This window comes from Danio aesculapii, chromosome 21 (assembly GCF_903798145.1).
Source record: "Danio aesculapii chromosome 21, fDanAes4.1, whole genome shotgun sequence".
In the NCBI taxonomy this organism is placed as follows: Eukaryota; Metazoa; Chordata; class Actinopteri; order Cypriniformes; family Danionidae; genus Danio; species Danio aesculapii.
Window position 1 is genome coordinate 6,431,710 of NC_079455.1, and position 26,229 is coordinate 6,457,938.

A 26,229-nucleotide genomic window follows, 5' to 3' on the forward strand; every position below is an offset into this window, starting at 1 on the left:
CATTTTATAATAGAAGTCATTAGCCCGTTGGCACAATAGCCTAGTGGTTAGCCGACATATGATGCAGTAGCACATCAGGGTCCCAGCTCGAGGACGTTTCCCTACCCTACCCCCCTCTCTCTCTCCCCAGCTTTGCTTCCTGTCTCAATACTGTCCTATCTGATAAAGGCCAAAAAAATCTTTAAAGAAGTCATTAGCCTAAATATTACGCCTTATGATTATGACTTATTTCCTTCAGCTCACTTGCGGTTCATGTATGTGATGAAAGACAATGACAATGAACCTTAAGGCTCATATGTTGACTTTTAGTAAAGTATAGGCTACTATAGCATATAACAATTTTGTTGTTCACAAATGATATTGCGTTAATTTGCATACATTTTTATAAGCTATAAAATTAAAGTCTCAGTTTGGTGTAGAGTTATTCATTTTGCAAAAATCAAGAAAATATTTGTATTTGTTTGATTCGTAGATTAGGCTTTGTAGCCTATTTTAAAAATTGATATTATTCATTCATTCATTTTCTTTTCGGCTTAGTCCCTTTATTAATCCGGGGTCGCCACAGCGGAATAAACTGCCAACTTATCCAGCACGTTTTACGCAGCGGATGCCCTTCCCACACATACTCTATGGACAATTTTGCCAACCCAATTCACCTGTACCACATGTTGTTGGACTGTGGGGGAAACCGGAGCACCCGGAGGAAACCCACGCGAACACAAGGAGAACATGCAAACTCCACACAGAAACGCCAACTGAACCAGCCGAGGCTCGAACCAGCGACCTTCTTGCTGTGAGGCGACAGCACTACCTACTGCGCCACTGCGTCGCCTATTGATATTATATAAGACGTTAATGACACGGCTCCAGGCAGCACAGAAGCGATCAGCATCAGTGCTGGTTTGTGTCAAATCCTCTGTCAAACTGTGACCAGAAATATCCTCCTTTAATTTTGCTTTTTTGGCAAAATATGTCTGTAGGCACGTGTGGTTACACTTGTTACCATCCTGCGAGTTAACAAATATGTGTTGCAGTTACACATTTAAGGGCCGATCACAGCGAACGTACTTTATATAGTGCATCGAACAAGAAAAAAAGAAGCACGGTGTGTTTTTATGTCGCTAGACAACAACTGAATCAGCTGGGTATTGTGCGAGAGTGTTGCTGTTGATGTTAATATAATTTTAAAATGTAATTATATTGTGATATTTAAGATTTGTGAAGTTACACAGCTCCAGGTAACTCAACCCTGCTGAAAAATCCAGCTTAAACCAGCCTAGGCTGGTTGGCTGGTTTTACTGGTTGACCAGCCTGGTTTTAGAGGGGTTTTGGCCATTTCCAGGCTGGTTTCCAGCCATTTTCAGGCTGGTCTTAGCTGGTCAAGCTGAAAAATGACCAGCAAAATCCAGCTAAAGCCAGCTTGACCAGCTTGGTTTAAACTGGACATAGTTGGTTTTGGCTGGGCTCCCAGCCTGGCTAGGCTGGTCAAGCGGGTTTTAGCTGGTCATTTTCCAGCCTGACCAGCTAAGACCAGGCTGGAAATGGCTGGAAACCAGCCTGGGAATGGCCAAAACCCAGCGTAGGCTGGTTTAAGCTGTTTTTTTTAGTAGGGAAAACAGCAACCACAAGTCTCTCCTCCATCTTCAAAAAGTCTCCGTTATTGTTTTGACAACACAAACACTGCAGGCACCTCAATGGAAACCCAGCCTCTGCTTTCATTTGATTTCATTTCGCTCAGAGTTGACTTCGAGCGCATGGCACGCAAGGGCAAAAACGTGAGGCGCGCAGGGTGCATAAGCAGCGCGCAAAACACTCACGGCTGTTAGTAAATCATTCAAAAAAGGTGCCTCTTAATGCAAAAAGTGCATTAGGTGTGATCGGCCCCTGAATCAGCTGACCTGTATTGTGCGCAAGTGTTGCTGTCGATGTTGTCATAATTGTAATATTTTATAACATTGTGATTTTTAAGATTTGTAAAGTCATACAGCTCTGGATAACTTGAAACAGCGACCACTAGTCTCTCCTCCATCATTAAAAGTTCTCTGTAGTCTTTTTGATAACACAAACACTCCAGGCACCTCAACAGAAACCCCATTTCTGCTTTCATTTGATTGAAGGATGAAAAAGACACGACTGACGTAATGCGTTTTTTCTACTCAGGGTTGACTTTTATTTCAACTGCAAGCACACAGTGCGCAACAGCAAAACGTGAGGTGCGCAGGGCGCATAAGCAGTGCGTAGAACTCTTGCGGCCAGTAGTAAACCATTCAAAAGATGCACCCCTCCAAAAATATGTTATATAATTTTTTAATCGTTTAACTGATACCATTAATCGGTTACAAGCGCATCCTTTTTGTTAACGGTTAATCGGTTATTTTGAGCATCCTTAATTGCAGTCTAAATTCTAAACATTGGAGAGGGTTTTTTTTTCATCCAGCCCCTCCTCTAATGATGTAGGTTGCCAGATTGACGACACCAACAGGAGTAAGCATGCCTGATGATAAAGCCTTACACATTGCTCAGCATATTCAGTTGAAGTAAAAATTATTAGCACCCCTTTTAATTCATTTTCTCTTTTATTTCGCAAATAATGTTAAACAGAGCAAGGAATTTTTCACAGTATTTACTATAATATTTTTTCTTCTGGAGAAAGTCTTATTTGTTTTATTTCGACTAGAAAAGCAGTTTTTAATTTTTTAAAAGCCAGTTTAAGGTCAAAATCATTAGCCTCTTTAAGCTGTATATTTTTTCGATAGTCTACAGAACAAGCCATCATTATACAATAACTTGCCTAATTACCCTAACCTGCCTTAACTTAATTAACCTAGTTAAGCCTTTAAATGTCACTTTAAGCTATATAGAAGTTTCTTGAAAATCATCTATTAAAATATTATTTACTGTCATCATGGCAAAGATAAAATAAATCAGTTAATAAATCAGTTAATAGAAATGAGTTATTAAAACTAGTATGTTTAGAAATGTGTTGAAAAAAATCTCCATTAAACAGGAATTTGAGGAAAAAAACAAGGGGGCTATTAAATCTGACTTCAACTGTATATACACATCAAATACGTTATATTTGTAATATTTATATTTGATTATCGTCATGTGGATTTTTATAACTCTGCATATTTTTTTTCGGAGTTTGCATTTTTCGGCTGTCTTCAAGATTGACTTCAGCTGACTTCAAGATTGGGTAAACTGGCAGTGGTCGGAGTTACAAAGATGGATATTCCGACATGGAACACACATTTTCAAGTGAGAATAACTCACTTTAGCATTGTTTTTCATATAAACAACTATGTTTACTTAACATGTTTCTTAAATATCAGCAAACATGGTATTTTTATGATTTAGAAGAGTCAAAAAACTTACATACAGCACCTTTAATATAACATTTCTCAATCCAAATTCCTACCAGTATCTCTATTTGGCATTCAAAACAATAAACATCAATATAAATGTAAGACGTTCACATAGGAAACACTCTTACGCACACAACTGCATGGAAACAATCTTTTCCTCACTGAGAGCCAATTCACATTCAGACCCATGGTTTTCCAGACCTTAATATCCCTCTCAGATTACAAAGCAATACATCGTGGAATGCGGTTTATCTTTTAATTCCAGTAGCAAAACACGGCATGTAGTTCGTCAATCAAGTTTTTCAGTCAAGTTTTCCAGCCATAACAAAACAAATCAAAACACAGGCCTTTCGATTTGAGCAAATCAACACCGTACCTGGCAGTGAGAAGTGGAAAGAAGTCTGATTAGGCCTGATATTATTCATTCTATGGCATTTTGGAGGATGAACTGGAGGGATGGGTGTGTTTGAATAACCTTTACCTCACACTCTCCACGCACACACACGCTGTAAGGGTCTTTGTAGGAACAGCGAGTGCCGTCATGCACCATTCTCTTCATGGAAACCACGTCTCCGGTCTCTTTCGACTGGCAGTACAGTTGACATCTTTCATCAGCTGGACAAAAAATAAACAGACAAATTCATAAAGGTAACTGTTTGCTCATTAGATGTACAAAAACATTCACTGCAATGGCTGTTTTTTATTCATTCATTCAATTTACTTCAGCTTAGTCCCTTATTTTTTCAGGGATCACCACAGCGGAATCAACCACCAACTATTCCGGCATATGCTTTACGCAGTGGATGCCCTTCCAGCTGTAACCCTGTAGTGGGAAACACCTCGCAAACATGGAGAGAACATGCAAACTCCACAAAGAAATGCCAACTGGCCCAGCCGGCACTTGAACCAGCGACCTTCTTACTGTGAGGTGACAGTGCTAACCACTGTGCCACCCAATGATTTTTATTTACTTTTTAAAATACATTTTTCACCAAAAGATAAAAAATTGCCATTTGTGTTACCCTCAAGTGGTTCAAAACCATTTTTTTTCTGTTGGTCACAAGAGATGTTATTTAGAAAGAATATTGGAAATGGTAGATATTAACATCCATACTAGGGTGTTGGGTTGCATTTGGTTACTATTTTCCAACATTTTTCAGAATTAATCATTTTGTGTTCAGGAGAAGAAAACTAAAACCCTCAAAATTCATACTCAAACAGAATGTATTGGAACAATTGTAGGGGGAGAAAATGATGACAGAGTCTGCCATTAAGTAGGAGCAATTTTATAAATGCACAAAATGAGTAAAGAACTTTTTAAGTTTTACTGTGAATTCACGAGAATGATTAAATAGGTTTAATGCCACTCATTTCATTCATTCATTCATTCATTCATTTTCTTTTCCGCTTAGTCCCTTTATTAATCTGGGGTCACCACAGCAGAATGAACTGCCAACTTATCCACCACATGTTTTATGCAGCAGATGCCCTTCCAGCTGCAACCCATAAATGGGAAAGCCACTAATTTCACTTAACATCAATGGATGGATAGATAGACAGACGGACATACGGATAGATAGATAGATAGATAGATAGATAGATAGATAGATAGATAGATAGATAGATAGATAGATAGATGGATGGATGGATGGATGGATGGATGGATGGATGGATGGATGGATGGATGGATGGATGGACAGACAAGACAGATAAATTGATGGATAGATGGATGGATGGATGGATGGATGGATGGATGGACGGACGGACGGACAAATAGATAGACAGATAGATAGATAGATTTAAATTAGGAGTTCTTGAAGCAAAAAGTTCAAATGGTTTGCTAAGAGCGAGAACTGAACTGAACCTTAAAAGAAAGTGTGACCAAAAGGTCCAAGTATAACAGAATATATCGCAATATCTAAACCTCTCAGCAGACCCAAGATGTGACGAATTTAGAATTTTGATTAAGGATAGTAACAACAAAAATTATTGTTAAAATGATATTAATTTTAGAGCCACCTTAAAGGGGGTCTATTATGCTCCTTTTTCAATATGTAAAAAAGTCGCGTATGTCCCTAGAGTATGTATGTGAAGTTTCAGCTCAAAATACTACACAAATCATTTTTTTATATCTCTTTGAAACTGCCCCTTTTAGGCTTTGATCCAAATTGTGCCATTTTTTGTGACTGTCGCTTTAAATTCAAATGAGATTGTGCTCCTTTCAAAAGGGGGCAGAGCTACAAACACCTGTGTACCAGCATAGTGGAAGACTCAAAACTCAAAATTCAAAAGAAGCGGACAGGTGCTTCTCACTCAGGGCTTTTTATGCTAATGAGGGACAGATCATCAATAGTGGGTGAGGTTTTCTCCTCCAAACATGCACAAATGGAGAATGTAAATCACAGTGTTTCTGCAGACACTGTTTTAATAAAGTGTGATTATAAATTTTACCACCATATTCAAACACCAGCTGTGTTTAAACCCTTTATAAAATTGTTTCTTGCATAATAGGTCTTCTTTAAAATGCCTATTACATACATTACATACATTGCAACATTATTTGCAGTGTGTGAGGAAAACAACACTGTTTTAGATGTCTCAGCAGGAAAGATGGAGACAGGAGTGGTGATTATCCATCTACCTGCGTTCTCTCTACTGTTGCAGTAATTCAGACTCAGTGGACAACAGGAGATGCCATTGTGGCTTAATTACATTTTCATGTGCCTTTCTTCCAACCGCTGCCATCTAATGCTTGGCTGAAGCTCTTCTCCATGACTGAGCCAAAGCTTTAGTGAATATTTCCAAGCAGCTAAGAGCAGCTCTTCAGTTAACAAGCCTATTACTATTTATGAATTCCTACTTTTAAAGTTAGCAAATAAAGACATTAAAACTGATAATGTATGCATGAAGTGTAAGAGGAATACAATAATTAAAAAAAACTATAAAAATAATCAAGTCACAAAAATAGTCTTTTAGGGTGCTTTTACATCTGTGGTTCAGTTAATTTGGTCAGGACAAAGGACAACAATCAGAATCAAAATTAGAAAGAGCTTCACACATATGAGGAATTTGTTTTTGTGACAGAGCTTCTACAGTGCAACAGCATTACAGAGACAGGACAAAAAACAGATAATAAATAAAAAATAAATAAAAAAAATACAAGTAAGTAGTGAATGCAAATATACAAATTGACAAGTGTATGTACAGCTATATTACTATATACAATGTTATATGAGAAGCTGTTATGTGCAAATTGGCATGTAAAGTGCGTTGTTAAATAAGTGTATTTGTGTATAAAAGTGTATAGCAAGTAGTGATGTTGTTTCCACAATTATTATCAAGTGTTCATGAGATGGATTGCCTGAGGGAAGAAACTGTTTCTGTGTCGGGCTGTTCTGGTGCGCAGTGCTCTGTAGCGTCGACCAGAAGGTAAAAGTTCAAAGAGGCAGTGTGCTGGGTGTGAAGGGTCCAGTGTGATTTTGGCAGCCCTTTTGCTCGCTCTGGATAAGTACAGTTCTTGGGGAGTAGGAAGGGTTGTACCAGTGATTCGCTCAGCAGTCCGAACTATTCGACATAGTCTTTGGAGATCGTATTTAGTAGCTGAGCTACTAAAATGCAGAATCTGAGCTGCAGATTCAATGATGGAGGTGTAGAACTGTTTCAGCAGCTCCTTTGGGAGGTTAAACTTCCTCAGCTGATGAAGAAAGTACAGCCTCTGTTGAGCTTTTTTGACAATGGAGTCAATGTGAGTGTCCCACTTCAGGTCCTGAGAGATGGTGGTGCCCAGGAACCTGAATGACTCTACTGCTGCCACAATGCTGTCCATGATGCTCAGTGGGGGGAGAGCAGGGGGGTTTCTTCTGAAGTCCACTATCATCTCCACTGTTTTGAGCGTGTTGAGCTCCAGGTTGTTGTGACTGCACCAGACAGCCAACTCCTTAACCTCCTGTATGTAAGCAGACTCATCACCGTCCTGAATGAGGTCGATACGTGTGGTGTCGTCTGCAAACTTCAAGAGTTTGACAGAGGAGTCTTTTGAAGTGCAGTCATTCGTGTACAGGAAGAAGGGCAGTGGGGAGAGGACACACCTAGATGAGAATTTTCCCAGCTTCACCAGCTACTGCCTGTTTGTTAGGAAGCTGTTGATCCACTGACAGACAGAGGTGGGCACAGAGAGCTGAGTTAATTTGGGCAGGAGAAGTTTTGGGATGATAGTGTTAAACGCTGAGCTGAAGTCAACAAACAAGATCCTCACATAGGTCCCTGTTCTGTCTATGTGTTGCAGAACATAATGCAGTCCCATATTTACTGCATCATCCACAGACCTGTTTGCTCTGTAGGCAAACTGAAGAGAGTCCAGTGAGGGTTCAGTGATGTCCTTCAGGTGGGCCAGCACCAGTTTTTCAAAAGACTTCATGACCACAGATGTTAGCGCCACTGGTCTGTAGTCATTTAGTCCTGTAAGTTTGGGTTTCTTTGGGATGGGGATGATGGTAGAGCGTTTGAGGCAGGAAGGCTCTTCACACAGCTCCAGTGATCTGTTGAAGATCAGGGTGAAGATGGGGGCCAGTTGGCCAGCACAGGATTTTAAACAGGCTGTTGTTATAAAATCTAGGCCTGGTGCTTTTTTCCTCTTCTGTTTCCAGAAGACCTGGCGCACCTCATCTTCACTGAACTGAAGTGCAGGTATGGGGGAGGCGGGGATCGTGGGGGTGTTAATGGTGGCGTGAGGAGCAGTTCAGAGTGGGTGTGGGGGGTTTTCTCAAACCGGCAGTAAAACTCATTCAGGTCGTTTGCAAGTCGTTCATTGTCTACAGTGCTGGGGGATGGTGTCTTGTAGTTTGTGATATTTTTCAAACTTTTCTACACGGATGCTGAGTTGCTGGAAGAGAACTGACTCCTTAGTTTCTCAGAATAGTTCCTTTTTGCGACTCTCATCTCCTTTTCCAGTGTGTATTTGGCCTGCTTATACAAGGCCCTCTCCCCATTCCTGTAAGCAACCTCCTTGGCCTGACGTAGCTGTCTACTGTCTACGCTTTTCTGAGTTTTACAGTAAACCATGGTTTGTCGTTGTATGTGAGTTGAGTCCTGGTAGGAATGCACACGTCTTCACAGAAACTGACATAAGATGTTACAGTCTCTGTGAGTTCATCCAGATCGTTTGCAGCAGCTTCAAAAACACTCCAGTCAGTAAGGTCGAAACAGGCTTGTAGATCCCGCTCTGTTTCGTTAGTCCATCTTTTCACAGATCTTAAAACAGGTTTGGCTGTTTTCAGTTTCTGCCTGTATGTTGGAATGAGATGAATCAAACAATGGTCAGAGTGTCCCAACGCTGCTCGTTGGACGGAGCGGTATGCATCCTTTATTGTGGTATAGCAGTGATCCAATATGTTACTGTCTTTTGTGGGACATGTAACATGTTGTCTATATTTTGCCAGTTCATGGGACAGTTTTGCTTTGTTAAAATCCCCGAGAATGATTAAAACAGAGTCAGGGTGTTGTTGCTCTATCACCATGATCTGATCAGCTAGTTTCTGTATCGGCAGGCTTGCGTGCGCGTGTGGAGGAATGTAAACACTGACGAGGATGAACGAGCAGAACTTGCGCGGGGAGTAAAAAGGCTTACAGTTAATAAACAGTGCTTAGAGATCTAGACAGCACATCTTTTTTAAAACTGTTACATCTGTACACCACCTTTCATTGATGTAAAAGCACGTCCCGCCACCGCGCAATTTCCGTGTTGATTCTTCATCGCGATCCGCTCTGAACAGCTGATAGCTCAGTGGGTGAAGTGCGTTGTCCAGTATGGTGTCGTTCAGCCAGGTTTCCGTGAAACACAGAGCAGCTGAATGCAGAAAATCCCTGTTTGTCTGAGAGAGCAGAATAAGTTAGTCTATTTTGTTGGGTAGAGAACGGAGATTTGCCAGATGGATGCTAGACAACGCGGTCCGAAATCCGCGCTGTCTGAGTTTCACAAGCGCGCCTGCACGCTTTCCTCGTCTGCGCGCTTGAAAGCGTTTGAGCAGCACTGCGGCTCCGCCGACTACAATGTCCAACAGAACATCAGATAAATGATACATTGTAGCATTTTTCCTGCCGTCTCTGGGTCCTTTTCACACCACACTGATTGCTTTGGTCTGAACCAGATTAAAATAACCAAAATGCAGTCATGTGACAAAATCCACTTAAATCATTGGCCAAATGTTATTTAACGTATTTCCTAAACTGTTTTTCGATTGATCAGACTTAACGTGCGGGAAAAGGCCAATGGAACTCCCGCAAGTAAACAAACCAGCAGACACAAAATGTCGCTATTTACTATGGGAAACGACTGCGCTGGCTAATTGTTTTCCTGGTCATGGTATACTATATAGTTTGTATACATCACTTTAAACAAACTATATATTACGAAAATGAAGTGCGGTCATCTTCGGAAATATTACCAACGATCCATCAGGTAATGTTTTTTCTTCTCTCCCTCTGTTTACAATTGTTGGTAAACCGCTGTCAACACATATTTTTTCTCTACACCCCATAAAATGGGACTACGGCAGCTGGATTAGTCCAAAAAGGCACAGTACTTTTTGGGGTTGGGTCTGTTTTAGTTCAGATCATGTTCTCACCACAAACAAACCGCTCCAGGGTTCGTTTGAAAGCGTACCGAGACCACCTCTTCAATGCTCTTCAGCGCTTTTTTGGTCCACTTTTGGTGTGCACCCGAGTGTGATTGCTGCATATCCCAAACAAACCACACCAAGAGGAAAAACAAACTCTAGTGCGATTCAACTGAACTAAATAAGGCAGGTGTAAAAACACCCTTAGCAACCCTGTAAAGCCACTTTAAAAAGGGTTGAAGTTGTAAAAAAAAAAGTACTAAAGTCTTTCTGCTTCAAGAATCCTTTTCGCTTCCAGTTTTCAATATTTTGAGATTTCTTTGTTAATTAATTGTGAAATTTACTAGCTATAGCTAAGTATATACTTAAAATTCTGTAGTAAAATCGATACACAATATAAAATTTTTGTAGTTTACACAAACACAATAAATGTGACATTTGCAGTTCATGCACACCTTCTGTGTTGTCACTTATTGCATGTTGTGTTGTCACGTGGGGTTGTTTTTCCATGTGCGTTTGCTGTGGTGCATCAGTTTGTTGTGGTCGCGTGCTATGATCAGTATGTTCAGCTGTGTTATCGGCCAGCTCCAGCTGTTGTCTATCACTGCACCTATTTTAGGGTGGCATTTTCCTTGCTCATTGTCAGTACGTTGTGGTTGTTTCATGTTACTCGCCGTCTCCATCAGGACTCACAGGGGCTCTGTGCGTCGGACTTTCCTGTGCTTTGATATCCAACGGAGACTTTCTAGTTCTCATTCCGGCAGCAATTATTGCCATTTGAACTCTGTTTATTTTGACCGGCACATATGCGATTGCTTCACAAATAAACTACACTTGCAATTGTAATCTTTTGTTGACTGTTCTTTTCATCAACGTGACAGATAACAATATCGTTTTCAAAACATCCATTTTGAAACCCATTTTTCTTCAAAAAGAGAGCAAAATGCATAAAAAAAATCCAGATTTTATTTTATTTAAAGGGGTGGTCCACTACAATATCATATTTTAAACTTTAGTTGATGTGTAATGTAGCTGTCTGAGCACAAACAACATCTCTGAATATAATACGCTCAGAGTTCAATGCAAAGGGAGACATTGGCTTTTACAGAATTAGCTTAGCAAAGTCTACAGTGAACGAATTTGGGGATTAAAAAAATACATCCAGGCTAGTGAGACCACAAGGGCATTTACCTCGCGCGCACACCCTGTGCAGCGAAGGGGCGTGGCCAGAGGCTATGTAATATTATAGCAGAGAAAGCTAAAATGGAGTCCAAATGCTGCTATTTCCACAGAGCTTGTTCTATTTCTGTATTTGGACTTCCAAAGGACACGACACAAAGACAGAAGTGCTAATAATTAAATTTTAATTTTGTTTCAGAGAATAATAAAGCTAGCTAGCATTTGGCAGAGGAGAACTTCCAGAATCTTTCCCAGTTAAGTGCTGGATTCAGTTAAAACTCCTCCAACAGGCGATGATGTGAACTATGAGCCACAACCTGTAAGTATTTTTATTTGTTAAAATTGATCAACTACCGGCACAGTTTCTTGCATTAACGGTATGTTGTAGCAAGGACGTAAACAAAAGCAAATGCTGTTTGGCACCGCTAACAATTTAGCTACAAATTCATATTTATCAGTCAAACCCCTGTAAACACACACAATCTTCAGCAGCGCTGCAGTGTCTATGCGTGGGTCTCTATGTGGCTGCTTTCCGTTCATTCTACATCTCAAATAACAAATTCGCAAAAGATATGACAACGTTTCATATTACTTACACATGCTTATTCCAAATATATGTGAAAGACACTTGTAAGATTTTATTTTAGAGAGCAGGCGTGAGCTGTGTGCTCCATTTTTGTCTGATTCAGGCAGCTAGTGCTGCTAACAATTGCTCTGACTGGACTGTTTACACAGCGCAAAATCGCGCACTTGTATGGGCGTGACGTGTAGCCGATCCATGAATCACAGCACATTATGTTAGCTGACCAATCAGAGCCTCTTGAGTGTGGGCCTTTCAGAGAGACTAGGATAATGACAGTCGTTTTCACATAAGCTGAGTAGTTGTATATAATCAAAGAAAAAGTATATGAAAAAATAACCTGATTTCTACAAGTGAAGCATAGCACACATTGCTTTGCCTCTTATGAACACAGCCAGGCCTTAAAAATACACTGTGGACCACCCCTTTAATACTTAAGAATTTCAAGGGCGCCATGGTGTCACAATTGGTAGCGATGTCACCTCACAGCAAGAAGGTTGCTGGTTCAAACCCCGGCTGGGTCAGTTGGCATTTCTGGGTGGAGTTTGCATGCTCTTCCCATGTTTGTGTGGGTTTCCTCTAAGCGCTCTGGTTTCCCCCACAAGTCCAAAGACATGCGCTATTGGTGAATTGGGTAAGCTAAATTATCTGTGGTGTATGAGGGTGAATGAGTGTGCATGGGTGTTTCCCAGTGATGGGTTGCAGCTGGAAGGGCATCCGCTGTGTAAAACTTATGCTGGATAAGTTGGCGGTTCATTCTGCTGCGGTGACCCCTGATTAATTAAGGGACTAAGCCGAAAAGAAATAAATGTATTTCAGTTTTTCTTCTTCAAAATGTTGTTCACTCAATGTGTAACCTGCCATATCTTAATAAACACTAGCACTTTTTGAGCAAAAATGATTTCTACACAGTTTTGTTCTGTCTATTATGTAAAAAAAATGCTACCTTCAATATAAATTACAGAGGTCAGGAAAATATTTCTTCACTCTTATGCAAGGATAATATTTAGAGATAATGTTCCAACACACATGGCGAACATCAGGACGTGTTAAAATTAAACATGATGACAGTAAATCATTCACCAGCAGAAAACTAGCTGCAATAAAAGTGGAAATTGATTTGTAAAATAATAAAACTAAACAATAATCTTTCTGATCAGCTGATAATCACTCACGTTCAGAGTGCTCGTAGGGCAGCCAGTGGTGTTTGTTTCCTTCATGCTCAAAGTGCGGGTCCCACATCTTGCACTGCTCCTCTCTAAAGTCCACCAGGGCTTCTGCGCACTCCTCCGTGTTACATAACTGGAACTCATAATTGTTTCCATAACAAGTGCGCCCTCCGTTGGCTGGACTACAACACACACACACACACACACATGCACACACAGAAAAAAATAGGTTCTTCAGGAGATTCTCTGGTGGGGTTAAAGGGTTAGTTCAACCAAATATGAAATTTTGTTATTAATTACACACCTTCGTATCGTTCTAGTCCTCTGAGACCTTCATTCATCTTTGGAATTTTAAGGAAGACTATTAAAATTAAATATAAGAGCTCTCTCACCCTTCACAGACAGCAATTTCACAGTTTTTGGCTGCACAAAGGTGTTCTTGGAGCTTTGTATGATTACAGTTGAACCACTGAAGACATGTTTTGACAATGTTTTTCACTCTTTTTTTGGACTCTAAACGTCTCACGACACTTGTTGCCTACTGAGGGCGAGGAAGGTCTTGCATTCATCTAAACTATCTTCATTTGTGTTTCAAAGAAGAACAAAGGTCTCAGGGGATTTTAACAACACAAGGGTGAGTACTTAATAACAGAATTTTCAATTTTGATGATGCTTTTCAATCCTTTATGATGCTATATAGCAGTGGTTGAAACCACGTTCCTGGAGGATCACCAGCACTGCATGTTTTGGATGTCTACTTTGTCTGTCACACCCATTTAAGGTATTTCAGTCTTTACTAATGAGCTGATGATTTGAAACATGTGTGTTTAGTTAAAAGACATGGAAGATTTGCAGAGCTCACAGTCCTCCAGGGGCTGCATGGTGGTGCAGTGGGTAGCACGTTCACCTCACAGCAAGAAGGTTGCTGATTCGAGCCTCGGCTGGGACAGTTGCGTTTCTGTGTAGAGTTTGTATGTTCTCTCCGTGTTTGCTCTGATTTCCCCCACAAGTCCAAAAACATGTGCTATAGTAGGCTAAATTGTTTGTAGTGTATGTGTGTGATTGAGTGTGTATGGATGTTTTCCAATGATTGGGTTGCAGCTGGAAGGGCATCTGCTGTGTAAAACATACGCTGAATAAGTTGGCGGTTCATTCTACTGTGGCGACCCCAGATAATAAAGGGACTAAGCCGAAAAGAAAATGAACGTATGGTCCTCTAGGAACGTGGTTGAGAAACACTGCTATTCAATAAACCTTTTAACCCCTAACATTTCTTTGAAAGTTCTCTAAATCTTCAGCTGGGGAAAGGATTTAAAAATTACAAAAACATACAGTTGAGTATGTGCTGAAGATAAATATGGCTCTCAACCTTTTTTGCCCTCTATAAAGTAAATTTCCCAGGGCCTCACTCAAAATGTTTGATCTGAGAAATGCATAAAAGTGATTCAAAACAACTTAAATTCCCACTCATGCAGTAGCAAAACATAAGAAAGTGGAGTATCGTATCTAAAACCTCTTTTGCTGCATAGCACCATTAAAGATAGATACTATATAAGACTTTAAGTGGTTGTTTTATAACCACGAGCCAATGAATCACTTTTACTGCTATTTACTGCTATAAAGTACTAGTAGAATGGGTTTTTAAAAAATTAAAACTGCTTTTATTCTAGCTGAAATACAACAAATAAGACTTTCTCCAGAAGAAAAAATATTATCAGACATACTGTGAAAATTTCCTTGCTCTGTTAAACATAATTTGGGAAATATTTTAAAAAGAAAAAACAAATCAAAGGGGGTTTAATAATTTTGATTTTAACTGTATATACCAGGGGTGCCCAATATTTTTCTTATGAAGGGCCAAAAAACAAACCTTTATGTAGGACTGTCCTGGTCAGTGTCCTCACCGTGTAGCTATAGATACATGGAAAAGTTTTAAACAAATGTTATTGTAATGATGTAAGGAAGATGTAACTTTAGTTAAGCATTTTTTTAACGGATTGCTGATTATTGAGTAGCTTTACATGGACAAAGGAAAAATAAGGACCTGTTTAAAAGAAAAGACCTACAACACCATGTTCAGTGAATTTAAGACTTTTTAAGGCTAAAAATGTTGTCTTTGAAAATGAAGATATTTTAAGACATTTTAAGACCCTGAATTTACAGGGTCAGAATTATTAGCCCCCCTTTGAATTTTTTTTTTCTTTTTTAAATATTTCTTAAATGATGTTTAACAGAGCACGGACATTTTCACAGTATGTCTGATTATATTTTTTCTTTTGGAAAAAAGTATTTTCTTTTTTTTGGGCTAGAATAAAAGCAGTTTTAATTTTTTTAAAAACCATTTTAAGGTCAAAGGTTTTAAGCTATTTTTTTCGATTGTTTATAGAACAAATGTGTATTCTGATCTACAGTAACCTCTTTCAGCAGATGTGTGATTCTCAATTTTTGACATTTTTAAAAAAAAAGTTTACATGATTGCACTTATTATCTTCCTGTTTCTTCTGCTATTATCTAACTTTCATGTGCGAGCACAGATATCTATTAAATTACAAACTATGCATATTTTAGACCAGGGGCTTCAAACTCATTTTAGCTCAGGGGCCACTTGGAGGAAAATCTATTGCCAGGTGAGCCAGACTGGTAAAATCATGGTATATTTAACTTAAAAACAACAGCCTTAGATTGTTTTCTTTGTTTTAATATGATCAACATAAAACGTAAAGCTGGAGCCTGAGGACAACACAATCTCACAGCAATTCCTATCTTTTTGAAATAGTGGCTAATTCATATGAATTTGTATGTCTCATTCATACAATTTAGTACGATTCCCTTATCCACCAATGACGTTTGGGTTTAGCAGTGCGGTTGAGTGCCTCCCCTCCTTTTTAAAATTGTACATTTTCGTCTGACTGAACTGACAAAACATAAAACGTTTCCTCATAAGAACACCTCAGTGTGGTATGGCAGGGCATAGATGTGGTCTCTCTTTCTGAGAAGGCTGTCAAACTGATGCTGATTTAGGCTTCTGGATCAGATGAAATTAACAGTTTGCAATTGCTATTGCACCATCAACTGGAACAGCAGTTTCTTTTATTGAAAAATTGCAGCGCATTTTTATACTTTACAGAATCATCTCGCGGGCCAGATTAAACTAATTTGCAGGCCGTATGTTTGACACCCCTGTTTTAGACTAGAGTGTATACAGTATATGTAGATATAAACACCTATGTAACAAGAAAAGTGTCTTGTGAACACTTACAGTGTCTATAGGTGCTCCAGATCTACTGGTTTTAAATTGATTACCAAATAATGCATAGGCTGCAGGGCATGATCATGCATTCTCAGTGGTATGAACCATTATAGGGGTGGTCAAATGTATATTTATATCATCTATTATTTTATTTATTCAAATTATTATTTAAGATACAGATGAGACCAAACTATTTCTCACTAATTAAATATTAATTATATTTCATATTTAAATATAATTATTTTTTTCTGTTTTTGAGGGAACCATTCTGCAGACACTCACACTGGGTTGTTACACTCTCTCGTGCGGAACCGTACTCCACCACCACATGTTCTGGAACAAGAACCAAATTTGGTCCATTGACCCCAGTGGCCATCCTGCCTGAGAATATCCGGCGTCAGCTTGATGCAGTGACCCTTAAAACAGTTCTAGAGAAAGAAAGAAATCAAATTAAAGTCATATTTGGTACTTTTGTTTTGTAGAACATATGGTCTGAAAGTCCAACCTTCCCCGATGCACACTTAGTCCCGTCAATTGGAGGGCCCTTCTTGGTCTTGCAGAAGAAAGGGTTTTCTGGATGGCTGCACCACAGCTGCTTGCAAGGATCGTAGGTGCTGTACTAAAAGAAACAGTCATGCTCGCATTCATACACACAGCTAAAGCTCATGACAGCAGTGCAGATTACAGACCACTGCAGATTATGCGCTGTAAAATGTTTCACGTTGGTTAAACTTACAAACTTAAGTTCACCAGCTGCCTTGAAAATGTGAGGTAACTGAATTTAGAGAGATTCTTTGTTTCAACTTAAGATGTTGAGTTTTAGTTAAATATATTGTAAAACTCAACATCTTAAGTTGAAGCAAAGACTCTCTTTAAGTTGAGTTAACAAATTTTCAAGGCAGCTGGTGAACTTAAGTTTGTAAGTTTAACCAATGTGAAATGTTTTGCAGCATGGTGGCAATGAAATGGGAAAGTCTTTTTTATGTTAAATAGTTTTACTTTTGCTTTACCACCTTATATGTTAATTCAGTTCCTGTGCTTGCTTAAAGAAAAGTTTTTATTAATTATAGATGTTAAACCTTATGTATAAAGTGAGGTCCAAGAGTTTAAAAACCTTTCTAATTTGCATTTTTGATTTAAATAATAATAAAAAAAATAAATTAAAATTTATTGTTTTTACCTATGACATTTATTTTTATATTTTATTCAAAATTCACTTTTGTTTCTTTTTGTTATTACTATTAGCATAACAACGTTTTTATTTTATTTTTAGAACATTTTTTTTTGTTATTTTTAATTTATGGTATTTTAGTACATTGTTAACTAAATGATAATGAAAAATGTTGCTTTGTCTTTTAGATATAAAAGTGTTTTTAAATCTCCAGTATTAAAAAAATTACAGGAAACCATTGATAAAAATGGTTAAACATTTTGACTTATAGTTAAAGCATTATTATTTTAACTTTCAGCTTATGTTTTAGTGATTTTGATGTGTGTGTGCGTGTGTGATACATACATATATATATATATATATATATATATATATATATATATATATATATATATATATATATATATATATATATATATATATATATATATATATACGTATATATATATATATATATAAGCACAAAGATTTGTTTCAAAACTATTTCTAAATTTGGTTCTAATTTCCAGCAGATAAATAAATGAATAATAATAACAAACTGTGGTCAAAAAAAGCATTGCGCTGATGTATAATGGGCCCCAAAAAGTCACCAAGTGAATTAACAGACATTTTCTGCCTTTTCTACTTTTTTCTCTTGGACTCCACTGTATACATAACTGTTGGCTTTACTAACTGTAAACCTAAGTAGTTAATGTAGTTGAATGTGCAATGGGATGGCATGTCACTCACCGCAGTGCACATCATGTAGCCCATGCCGAAGTCAAAGCGGCACTGTTCATCCATAGAGTAATGCAGACCGGGCAGCTGAGGCAGAGTCGGCCACTCATGATCGAAAGGGTCATCACGGAGACAGTCATACGTACTGCATGAGTGAGAGATTATAAACCATAATCAATTACTGCTAGCAGGAAGCTGTCAAAACAAACGTCTTCAAGCTAAATCAATGATCAAACTGGAGAAACATCAAATGGAATCAAATCAGGTCAAAACAATGTTTACTTCAAGAGAAACCTCTTGATGAAGGGAACTTTCTAGAAAGAAATTATTTGTTGGAAAACAAATTTAAAGGGATAGTTCACCCAAAAATGAACATTTCCATACCCTTTCCTTACCTTCAAGTGGTTCTAAACTTTTATGAATTTCCTTATTCTGTTGAACACAAATGAAGGTATATTGAAAGATGTTGGAAAAAAGCAGCCATTGACATCCATAGTAGGAACAAAAAATATTACAGATGTCAATGGCTGTTTTTTCAACATTCTTTCAAGTTTGGAACCAGTGGAATGCAGAATTTTCATTTTTGGGTGAACTATGCTGTTACAGTATGTGCCTGGGGGTGTTGTTTCCTCCTCCCCCTGTTTTTATTTGCTGTCTGCAATCCTTCTAAAATCTAGGAGTTCCAATTGGCTAGTGGAATTGTCAGGAGTGAACCAATGAGCAGAGGATAGGGGTCATTTAAGCACTCCAGTGATAACTCACACCAGAATGGGGGGAAATCCTTCGTCTCTTGTCACTGCTCTTTGGCTTTCTGTGCGACTTGTGTGTATGACCTGTTCTCTGGTGCACTTTATAATGTTGAGTTATACATCTATTCTGAATGTTCAAACTAAATCTGCCTAAATCTACTAAAAGAGAAGTGAAAGTAAAGTACATCACGAGACTTACATCTTACATACAGGTAGCTCTCTATGTTTTCTCCAGTGAGGGCAGTTTAGTGAGGGGCGTGTGACGCCGAATATGTTTTTATTTCCTGTTTTCAGCTTTCTCTTTGGTTATTTAGAGGAGGGGAGTGTTTAGTTAGTGAGTGTTTAATTTATTTTCTTTGATTTGGCACCGCTTTTTTTCCTTATCTCTATCAAGTTTTTGTCAATTGACTTATTTGCTTATTTTGCATTTATTGTACACATTGTAAATATACTTTGGGTGATTTAAATATTCTTCATTCATTCATTTTCTTTTCAGCGTAGTCCTTTTATTTATCTGGGGTTGCCAACTTATCCAGCATATATTTTACGCAACGGATGCCATTCCAGCTGCAACCCATCATTGGGAAACACCCATACACACTCATTTACCCAATTTACCTATAGCGCACACAGCATGACAGAATGCTACCGCAGATAGTCACACAGTGTAATAACATCTGTGAAATGACTACTTTAAAAATTTTGCAGTCTAACCTCGGCATAACTAATTTGATGTATATAGACTTAAACAGATCATGGCTAACATTCTATATAACATTCTATATTGTTAACATTCTATATTGTCTATATGTTGTTTATGTACACATACACATTTCATTTGGCATCTTTCAGTTTGTTAGTTAGTATATTTAAAGCTATGTTGTTTTAAAGAGTACATACTTGTACAGTATGTGCTCTAGTACCAAGATGCAACCCTGATCTGAGAGACAAAATAGCAGGACAAAACAGTCGCAAGGAACAGTGACTTACTTGAGGTATCGCCGGAGCTCCTGCTGACTGCACCGGGACCAGTGAAAGCGATGAAAGGCTGCCTGAACCAGAGGAGCCATGATGCTCCCCATGGGCACCTCGTCCCCACATTCATTGGCCTGGCCGTCATGCTCCATCCCCAAACTGAAAATAACAAACAAACATCCCTCACTCAGTCAATACGGTCTCTTCTGTAGTCTGTGTACATACTGTATGTAAATAGACAAGTCCTTGGCATATATTCATATGTCCAGATTGAACATGTCATGCCAGAACTGTCTGGGACTGGAACACAGTTTTAACAAGAAGGATGCTCATCGTGCACTCCACTTTTTTTGGAAAAATAATCTAAACAAAAGAAAAGAATTTTAAACAGCTGATTTTTACCATTTTTTTATTTATTCAGCCAGGCTATGGGTTTGTTGGGAGCACTTTTAGCTTAGCTTAGCATAGGTCATTTAATCGAATTAGACCATTAGCATCTCCCTCAAAAAAATTCACAAAAAGTTTCAATAATTTCCCTTTTTTAAAGTTTGACTCTTCTGTAGTTACCTCATGTACAAAAACAGATAAAAAGAAAATAAAAAGTTGCTATTTTCTAGGACTAATATGGCTAGGGCAAATATACTCTCATATTAATCAAAGGACTTTTCTGCCATATCATGAATGCAGCAGGTGCAATGAAATTACCTAGTTACCTAGCTGAGGACAATTTTTATTTGCTGTGTAATATCATTGTGCCTGCTGCAGTCATGGTACGGCACCAAAGTTCCTTGTCAATTACACTGTAAAAGCTCCCAGCCATAGCAGTCTAAAAAATGGCAACTTTTGATTTTCCAACGGTCTTAATATGCAATGTAACTACAGAAGAGTCAAGCTTTAAATAGAACAATTATCTAAACTCTTTTTTTTTTTTTTTTTGTAATTTTAGTGAGGTGATAATGGTCTAATCTGATTCAATGATCTATGCTAAGCTTAGCTAAAAGTGCTACCACTAGACCTGGAGATTGGCTGAATGGATTAAAAAATGGTTAAACCAAACTGTTAACTCTATTTCCAAAAGAAGTAGAATTCCTTTAAGCCCATTGATAAGTAAAATGGTATAATTTTTAAAAAGTTTTTGAATTTCAGATGTGATTTAAATGAACCATGGCGAGTAAAAAGGTTTTAATTCTTAGGCCCTGTTTTACACTAATTTGTTTAGTTTTAAAACTGCATTTTAGAACGAAAACGATCCACATCCACGCTGCCATTTCACCTAGCGTTTCTGAACAGCTCTCCATACACACTGCTGAAAACGCACATCATGTGGCCACACACACACTCTGGCAAGCGCTGCACAGTATAAGCATGTCTGACCTCCAGGCAGTCAGTGGGTGGCCAGGTGCTTTGAGCATCTCTCCCCAGATTAGAGCAGCGCACGTCGGACAGTTCATCAAGGATCTTCCGCTGGGATTTCATCTCACTATAGTTGTTAAACGTGATATTTATTTCATCTTGTCTCTTTAATTATTTAATCTATCTCTTGTTCTCAGGTAACGTGTTTTGGCTGAGAGCAAAGAAAAGTTAATATATTAATTTATGCAACCTCGTACACTGATTCTGCATATTTGACTGATTGCTTGCCTTTATTTCCTATGATGTATACACTTACTGTACATTATACTCCTTGTTATTTTTGGTGTCTGTTAAGTGTATATATCAAAAGAGACAGTGAAGCTAGTGAAACATAGTGAAGAGAGTGAAACAACGTAGCCAGGGTGAAGCGAATGACGTTATAAAATATACTGTTCCCTTTAAAGATTTACCCGACGTGTCCTCGGGAGTTTGTTTTCTATATCCAACTTGCGAAGTCTGAACTTAAGAAAAGGATGTAAGACCGAACTTTGTGCACTTAAAATTGAGGAAAAAAGGCCAAATCAGATTCAATCAACGAATGTCTGCAGCCACACTATCATATGTGCTTCTCCAACCCTGGATGTTAGTGGAATATTACAATGAACATTGACATTAAGTTTATCTCACACGTGTCCAGTCTCGTGAGCCACAACAAAAGCAGAGGAGAAGCCGTCCTCATGGTTCAGAGTGCAGCTTCTCACAGGGTGACACATCCCTGTCACAGGAGCATAACCTAGAACAGAAAGACAAAATATAGCATTACAGTCACAACATTATGTTTAGCTGGTCATGAAAGTCTTTTTGTATAAGCCTTGTATAAGGGTTTATTAAGCAAAAACATCCGACTGGATGTACTTTCTCACATTTATTTCACGGCTACTTGCCACAAAATGTAAAAAATAAACATAAAACATTGTTTTGAGCCATAATAATTTGTTAATCTCTAATTAATGGCAAAGTTGACTGAAATGCAAACGGCTGAATGGAGCATACACCAACCTATGTATTATTCAGTTGCCAGATGGTGCCACACAATAAAAAAGCATGACAGGCAAGCATATACATTAATGTGAACACACAGTATACAGTATACTGATGGCCAAGATAATTTGAAGTATCCGGAAGAGCCTGTGATATTAGTTTCAGTAGATGTTATCTGGGAGCAACATTCATTGGAATGAACTGGCCAATCAGGATCAAGTATTTCGTTTCAGAGAGCCATATATAAAAGGTTTTGAAGACATAGTTCACCCCTCGCTTTATTCTGCCTCCCATTTTTTTCTTGCCAAATCCTGTAGACTGGTAACCATTGACTTCCATAGTATTTTTTCATGTATGTCAATGGCTACTGGTTACCAGCATTCTTTCGAAATATCTTCTATTGTACCAGAAATAAACTTTTTGTTCTGCAATGACTTGATGGGCAGGTAAATGGTGACAGAAATGTAAATTTTGGGTGAACAGTCTATTTACTTGGTCTGTTAGATTCTCATGCATGTTTAGAGAATGAATTACCCTGCATGCCAGTGGGCCCAAATTCTTGTCTGGTGAGAAAAATGGCATGATCGTGGTATTCAGCGTCATTCTTGTCCTCTTTCTGCTGCAGGAAGGCCCAGCGACAGACATTCTCCAGACTCTGAGATGCATTGCCCAGCTCTATTAAACCCATGGACTGACAACAGCAACACAAATCACAGGTTAATAACACAAATCATACAGCACTGACTAAGAACATTCAGTTTTAGAATTACAAAATGTTATCATGGTTTTATTGTAGTAAAAGTGTAGTAACCATGGTTTGCAGGTATATTATTGGTCACACTTTATTTTGATCGTCCGTTTGTTGAATTTAGGTTACATTGTATCTACATGCCAGCTAATTCTCATTAGATTATAAGTAGACTGTTAGGTTAGGGATGGGGTTAGGGTTAGTGTAAGTTGATTTGTACTTGCAAAGTTTCTTATAGTGAGTTAAATGTCTGTTGAAGGAGCAGTATGAACAGATATTAAGCAGACAGTCTACTAATACTCAAATGTTCTATCAAAATAAACTGTTACCATGTTAATTATCATAACCATTGCTACAATAAGCATGTTATACATAAAACCATGATTACAATGGTTCATGATTAAAATTATGGTTAATATCCATAAGACCATCTTCAGATAAATAATAAAATCTTTCTATTGATTTATATGAAATGTTTGATTTATATGTCTTTTAAAAGTATTTAAAAGTTAAATGTATGAATGTAATATTGCAGCAGGACTAGTACAGGATGTATACAATATAATAATTACAGAAAATACCATATTACAAAAAAAATGTAAGATATATTTAAACTTTTCCCCATATGTTAATGACTTTCAGGATTTAATAATATTTAATTGAACTTTGAATACTATTAATTTTTAATCATAAAGCGAAATTTAGGCAACTAAAATTCATTTATGTTGTTTAAAAACTTTTAATGTTATTTCATATTGACTTTTTAGAAACAAATATGCATGGTTCACAGTCTTTGAACAATCCTTCAAAGGAATTGAATAAAATTCTGTTCATTCCAATGGAGATAATTCTGGTAATTTTCAGATTTGGTGTTATTAATTAATAAAAAAAAAATATCAGGCGTCACGGTAGCGCAGTGGGTAGCACAATCGCCTCACAGCAAGAAGGTGTTAGTTGGCATTTCTGTGTGGAGTTTGTATGTTCTCCCTGTGTTTGCGTGGGTTTCCTCCGGGTGCTCCGGTTTCCCCCACAAGTCCAAAGACTTGAGCTATAGGTGATTATGTGTGTGAATGGCAGTGTATCGGTGTTTCCCATGGATGGTTTGCAGCTGAAAGTGCATCTGCTGCATAAAACATATGCTGGATAAGTTGGCAGTTCATTCCACTGTGGTGCCTCCAGATTAATAAAGGGACAAAATTGACATTTTGCATTATATGTATTATATATTATACATATATTATATTATAGCACATATTATACATTAATTAAGGGACTAAGCTGAAAAGAAAATGAATGAATAATTTATCAATTTAAAACGTATGGAGCAATGAATACATAACTGATAATAAATGTATTACATTAAACATGGTAACATTTACAACACTTTTTTATATGAAACAATTTTCTTTGTATGTAGAAAAGAAAACCTGTAACCATTTACCTGTACATTCATCATAGGTAAAACAAATACTATGGAAGTCAATGGTTAGGGGTTTTCAGCTTTCTTCAAAATATCCTCTTTAGTTTTAATGGAATAAAGAAACTTATAAAGGTTTCGAACCACTTGAGGGTAAGTAAATAGTGAGTATACTAGAATGCATATTTATTTATTTTATATATCAATATATTATATACCTAAACTCAAGCTTTCAAATTATAAATGTTAAAGATTCCTAAGAATGCAATTCACTGTTAATTTGTAACTCTTCTTTGGATTCCAATACCAGAATACACTTCAATACCTTATTTGTTAAAGTCAAGTGCATACGATTCTCATAGTTTTCATATTTGGGATATTTTCACTTCACTTTGAAGTGCTTTTGATACAACCGCAATCATCCAACATTTTTTAGAAGGAATCTGGCAAATGCTGTTTTTACCTTGGAGGAGCAAAGCATCATGATTCGAACCAGGACCACATTAATATGGGCACCCAGAGAGCTGTCCTGATAAATCTCATTTACCTGTAAAACAATTCAAAAAGCAAAGCATAAAACAACAGTAAATGATACAAATACAGCCCTATACAGAGAGGCTGGATGTGATGAATGGATGTGTAATTTACCTCGGCAATAACACGGCTACAGAAATTATGTGGGCAGGAAAAACTGTCACAGAACCAGGGGAGATTTGAGATGTTATAGAGTTTAACAGGCAAAAGCGGAGCAGTTTTTACAGCCTGAAGCAGCGTTTACCCTCACAGTCACCTAGAGAAGGATTTAAAGCTGAACCCTGAACATTGAGTCATCATTTACTAGTGCCCAGACATGTGTTCAGGTATGTGTTTTTGTATTCTGTAGAAGTATGACTGCTCTGCATGCTTATTCACATTCGGTCCAGGATTTAGAATAAAAAAAAAAAAACACAAAAACAAATAGAACCTGTAGGCGTATTTTAATAATAAGAATGATTAGAGAATGTTGATGTTAAAAGAATAGAAGAATAGAACAAAGTAGGATAGAATGTTCCACTTTACTTAGGTGCAATTAAAGTGTAATTATTAATTTAACAACTGAGAAACATTAATTACCTACATTTACTAAGGACACCTTAAAATAAAGTGTTACCAAAAAGAAAGTTCACAAATTCTGGTAATACCCAGAATAGCAAGTCTATTAAAGGAGGTCGGGCCTTTTCATTTATGGCTCCTAAAATCTGGAATAGCCTTCCTGATAATGTCCGAGGCTCAGACATACTCTCTTAGTTCAAAACTATATTAAAGACATATCTTTTTGTCACATTGTGCAGCTTCTCCATGATGTACCTCCAGCGTTCTCCAGTCTCCAGGACCTAGACTGCAGCTCTGCACAAGAAGTTTGACCAGAGGAAAAATGGTCATTCCAAACTGAGCCTGGTTTCTCTCAAGGTTTTTTCGTTCACTTTCGTCAATTGGTAAAATTTTGTTCCTCGCCACTGTCGCCACTGGCTTGCTTGGTTTGGGACTTGTGGAGCTGTGCATCGATGGATTTGCTCTTCAGTGTTTGGCTTTTCAGCAGTGAAAATTAAACCACACTGAACTGAACTAAACTGAACTTCAACTCTGAAAACTGGACTGGCAGTTTCAATGTACTAGAACTTCTATGTTAAGGTGCTTTAATACAATCTACATTGTAAAAGCGCAATAGAAATAAAGATGGATTGAATAAGATGAATAGTCTGTCTTGGTGGAATTGTTATGAAACAAACCCATATCAACTTTGGACCCAAGCTTTAGAACTTAAGTCAAAGCATGTCTCAGATGATTAAAAAATACAAATAATTTTAAAATGTGACTTCCGAAAATGCAAGACATAAATCCTCTAGACAGGTGGAGCTGGT

General features: G+C 37.8%; 1 protein-coding gene and 1 long non-coding RNA gene across 3 annotated transcripts in view; one reads left to right on the forward strand and one right to left on the reverse strand.

The window, feature by feature from the left end:
- Positions 1–26,043, forward strand: part of LOC130214446 (uncharacterized) — a 54,807-nt gene extending 28,764 nt beyond the window's left edge. The window contains exons 3-5 of one of the 2 annotated variants that reach the window (XR_008835619.1): positions 16,640–16,768; positions 22,789–22,879; positions 25,660–26,043. This is a non-coding gene — a long non-coding RNA (uncharacterized LOC130214446). The remainder of the gene's footprint in view (positions 1–16,639; positions 16,769–22,788; positions 22,880–25,659) is intronic. The other variant, XR_008835618.1, reaches the window with a different exon arrangement.
- adamts2a (ADAM metallopeptidase with thrombospondin type 1 motif, 2a) overlaps positions 1–26,229 on the reverse strand; it is a 158,934-nt gene that overhangs the window by 25,679 nt on the left and 107,026 nt on the right. The window contains exons 5-13 of the mRNA XM_056446154.1: positions 24,792–24,875; positions 22,698–22,854; positions 21,810–21,915; positions 19,785–19,928; positions 18,058–18,190; positions 16,663–16,776; positions 16,440–16,585; positions 12,914–13,089; positions 3,847–3,980 (exon numbers count right to left, since the gene is read on the reverse strand). Coding sequence (XP_056302129.1) covers positions 3,847–3,980; positions 12,914–13,089; positions 16,440–16,585; positions 16,663–16,776; positions 18,058–18,190; positions 19,785–19,928; positions 21,810–21,915; positions 22,698–22,854; positions 24,792–24,875 — 1,194 coding nt within the window. The remainder of the gene's footprint in view (positions 1–3,846; positions 3,981–12,913; positions 13,090–16,439; positions 16,586–16,662; positions 16,777–18,057; positions 18,191–19,784; positions 19,929–21,809; positions 21,916–22,697; positions 22,855–24,791; positions 24,876–26,229) is intronic.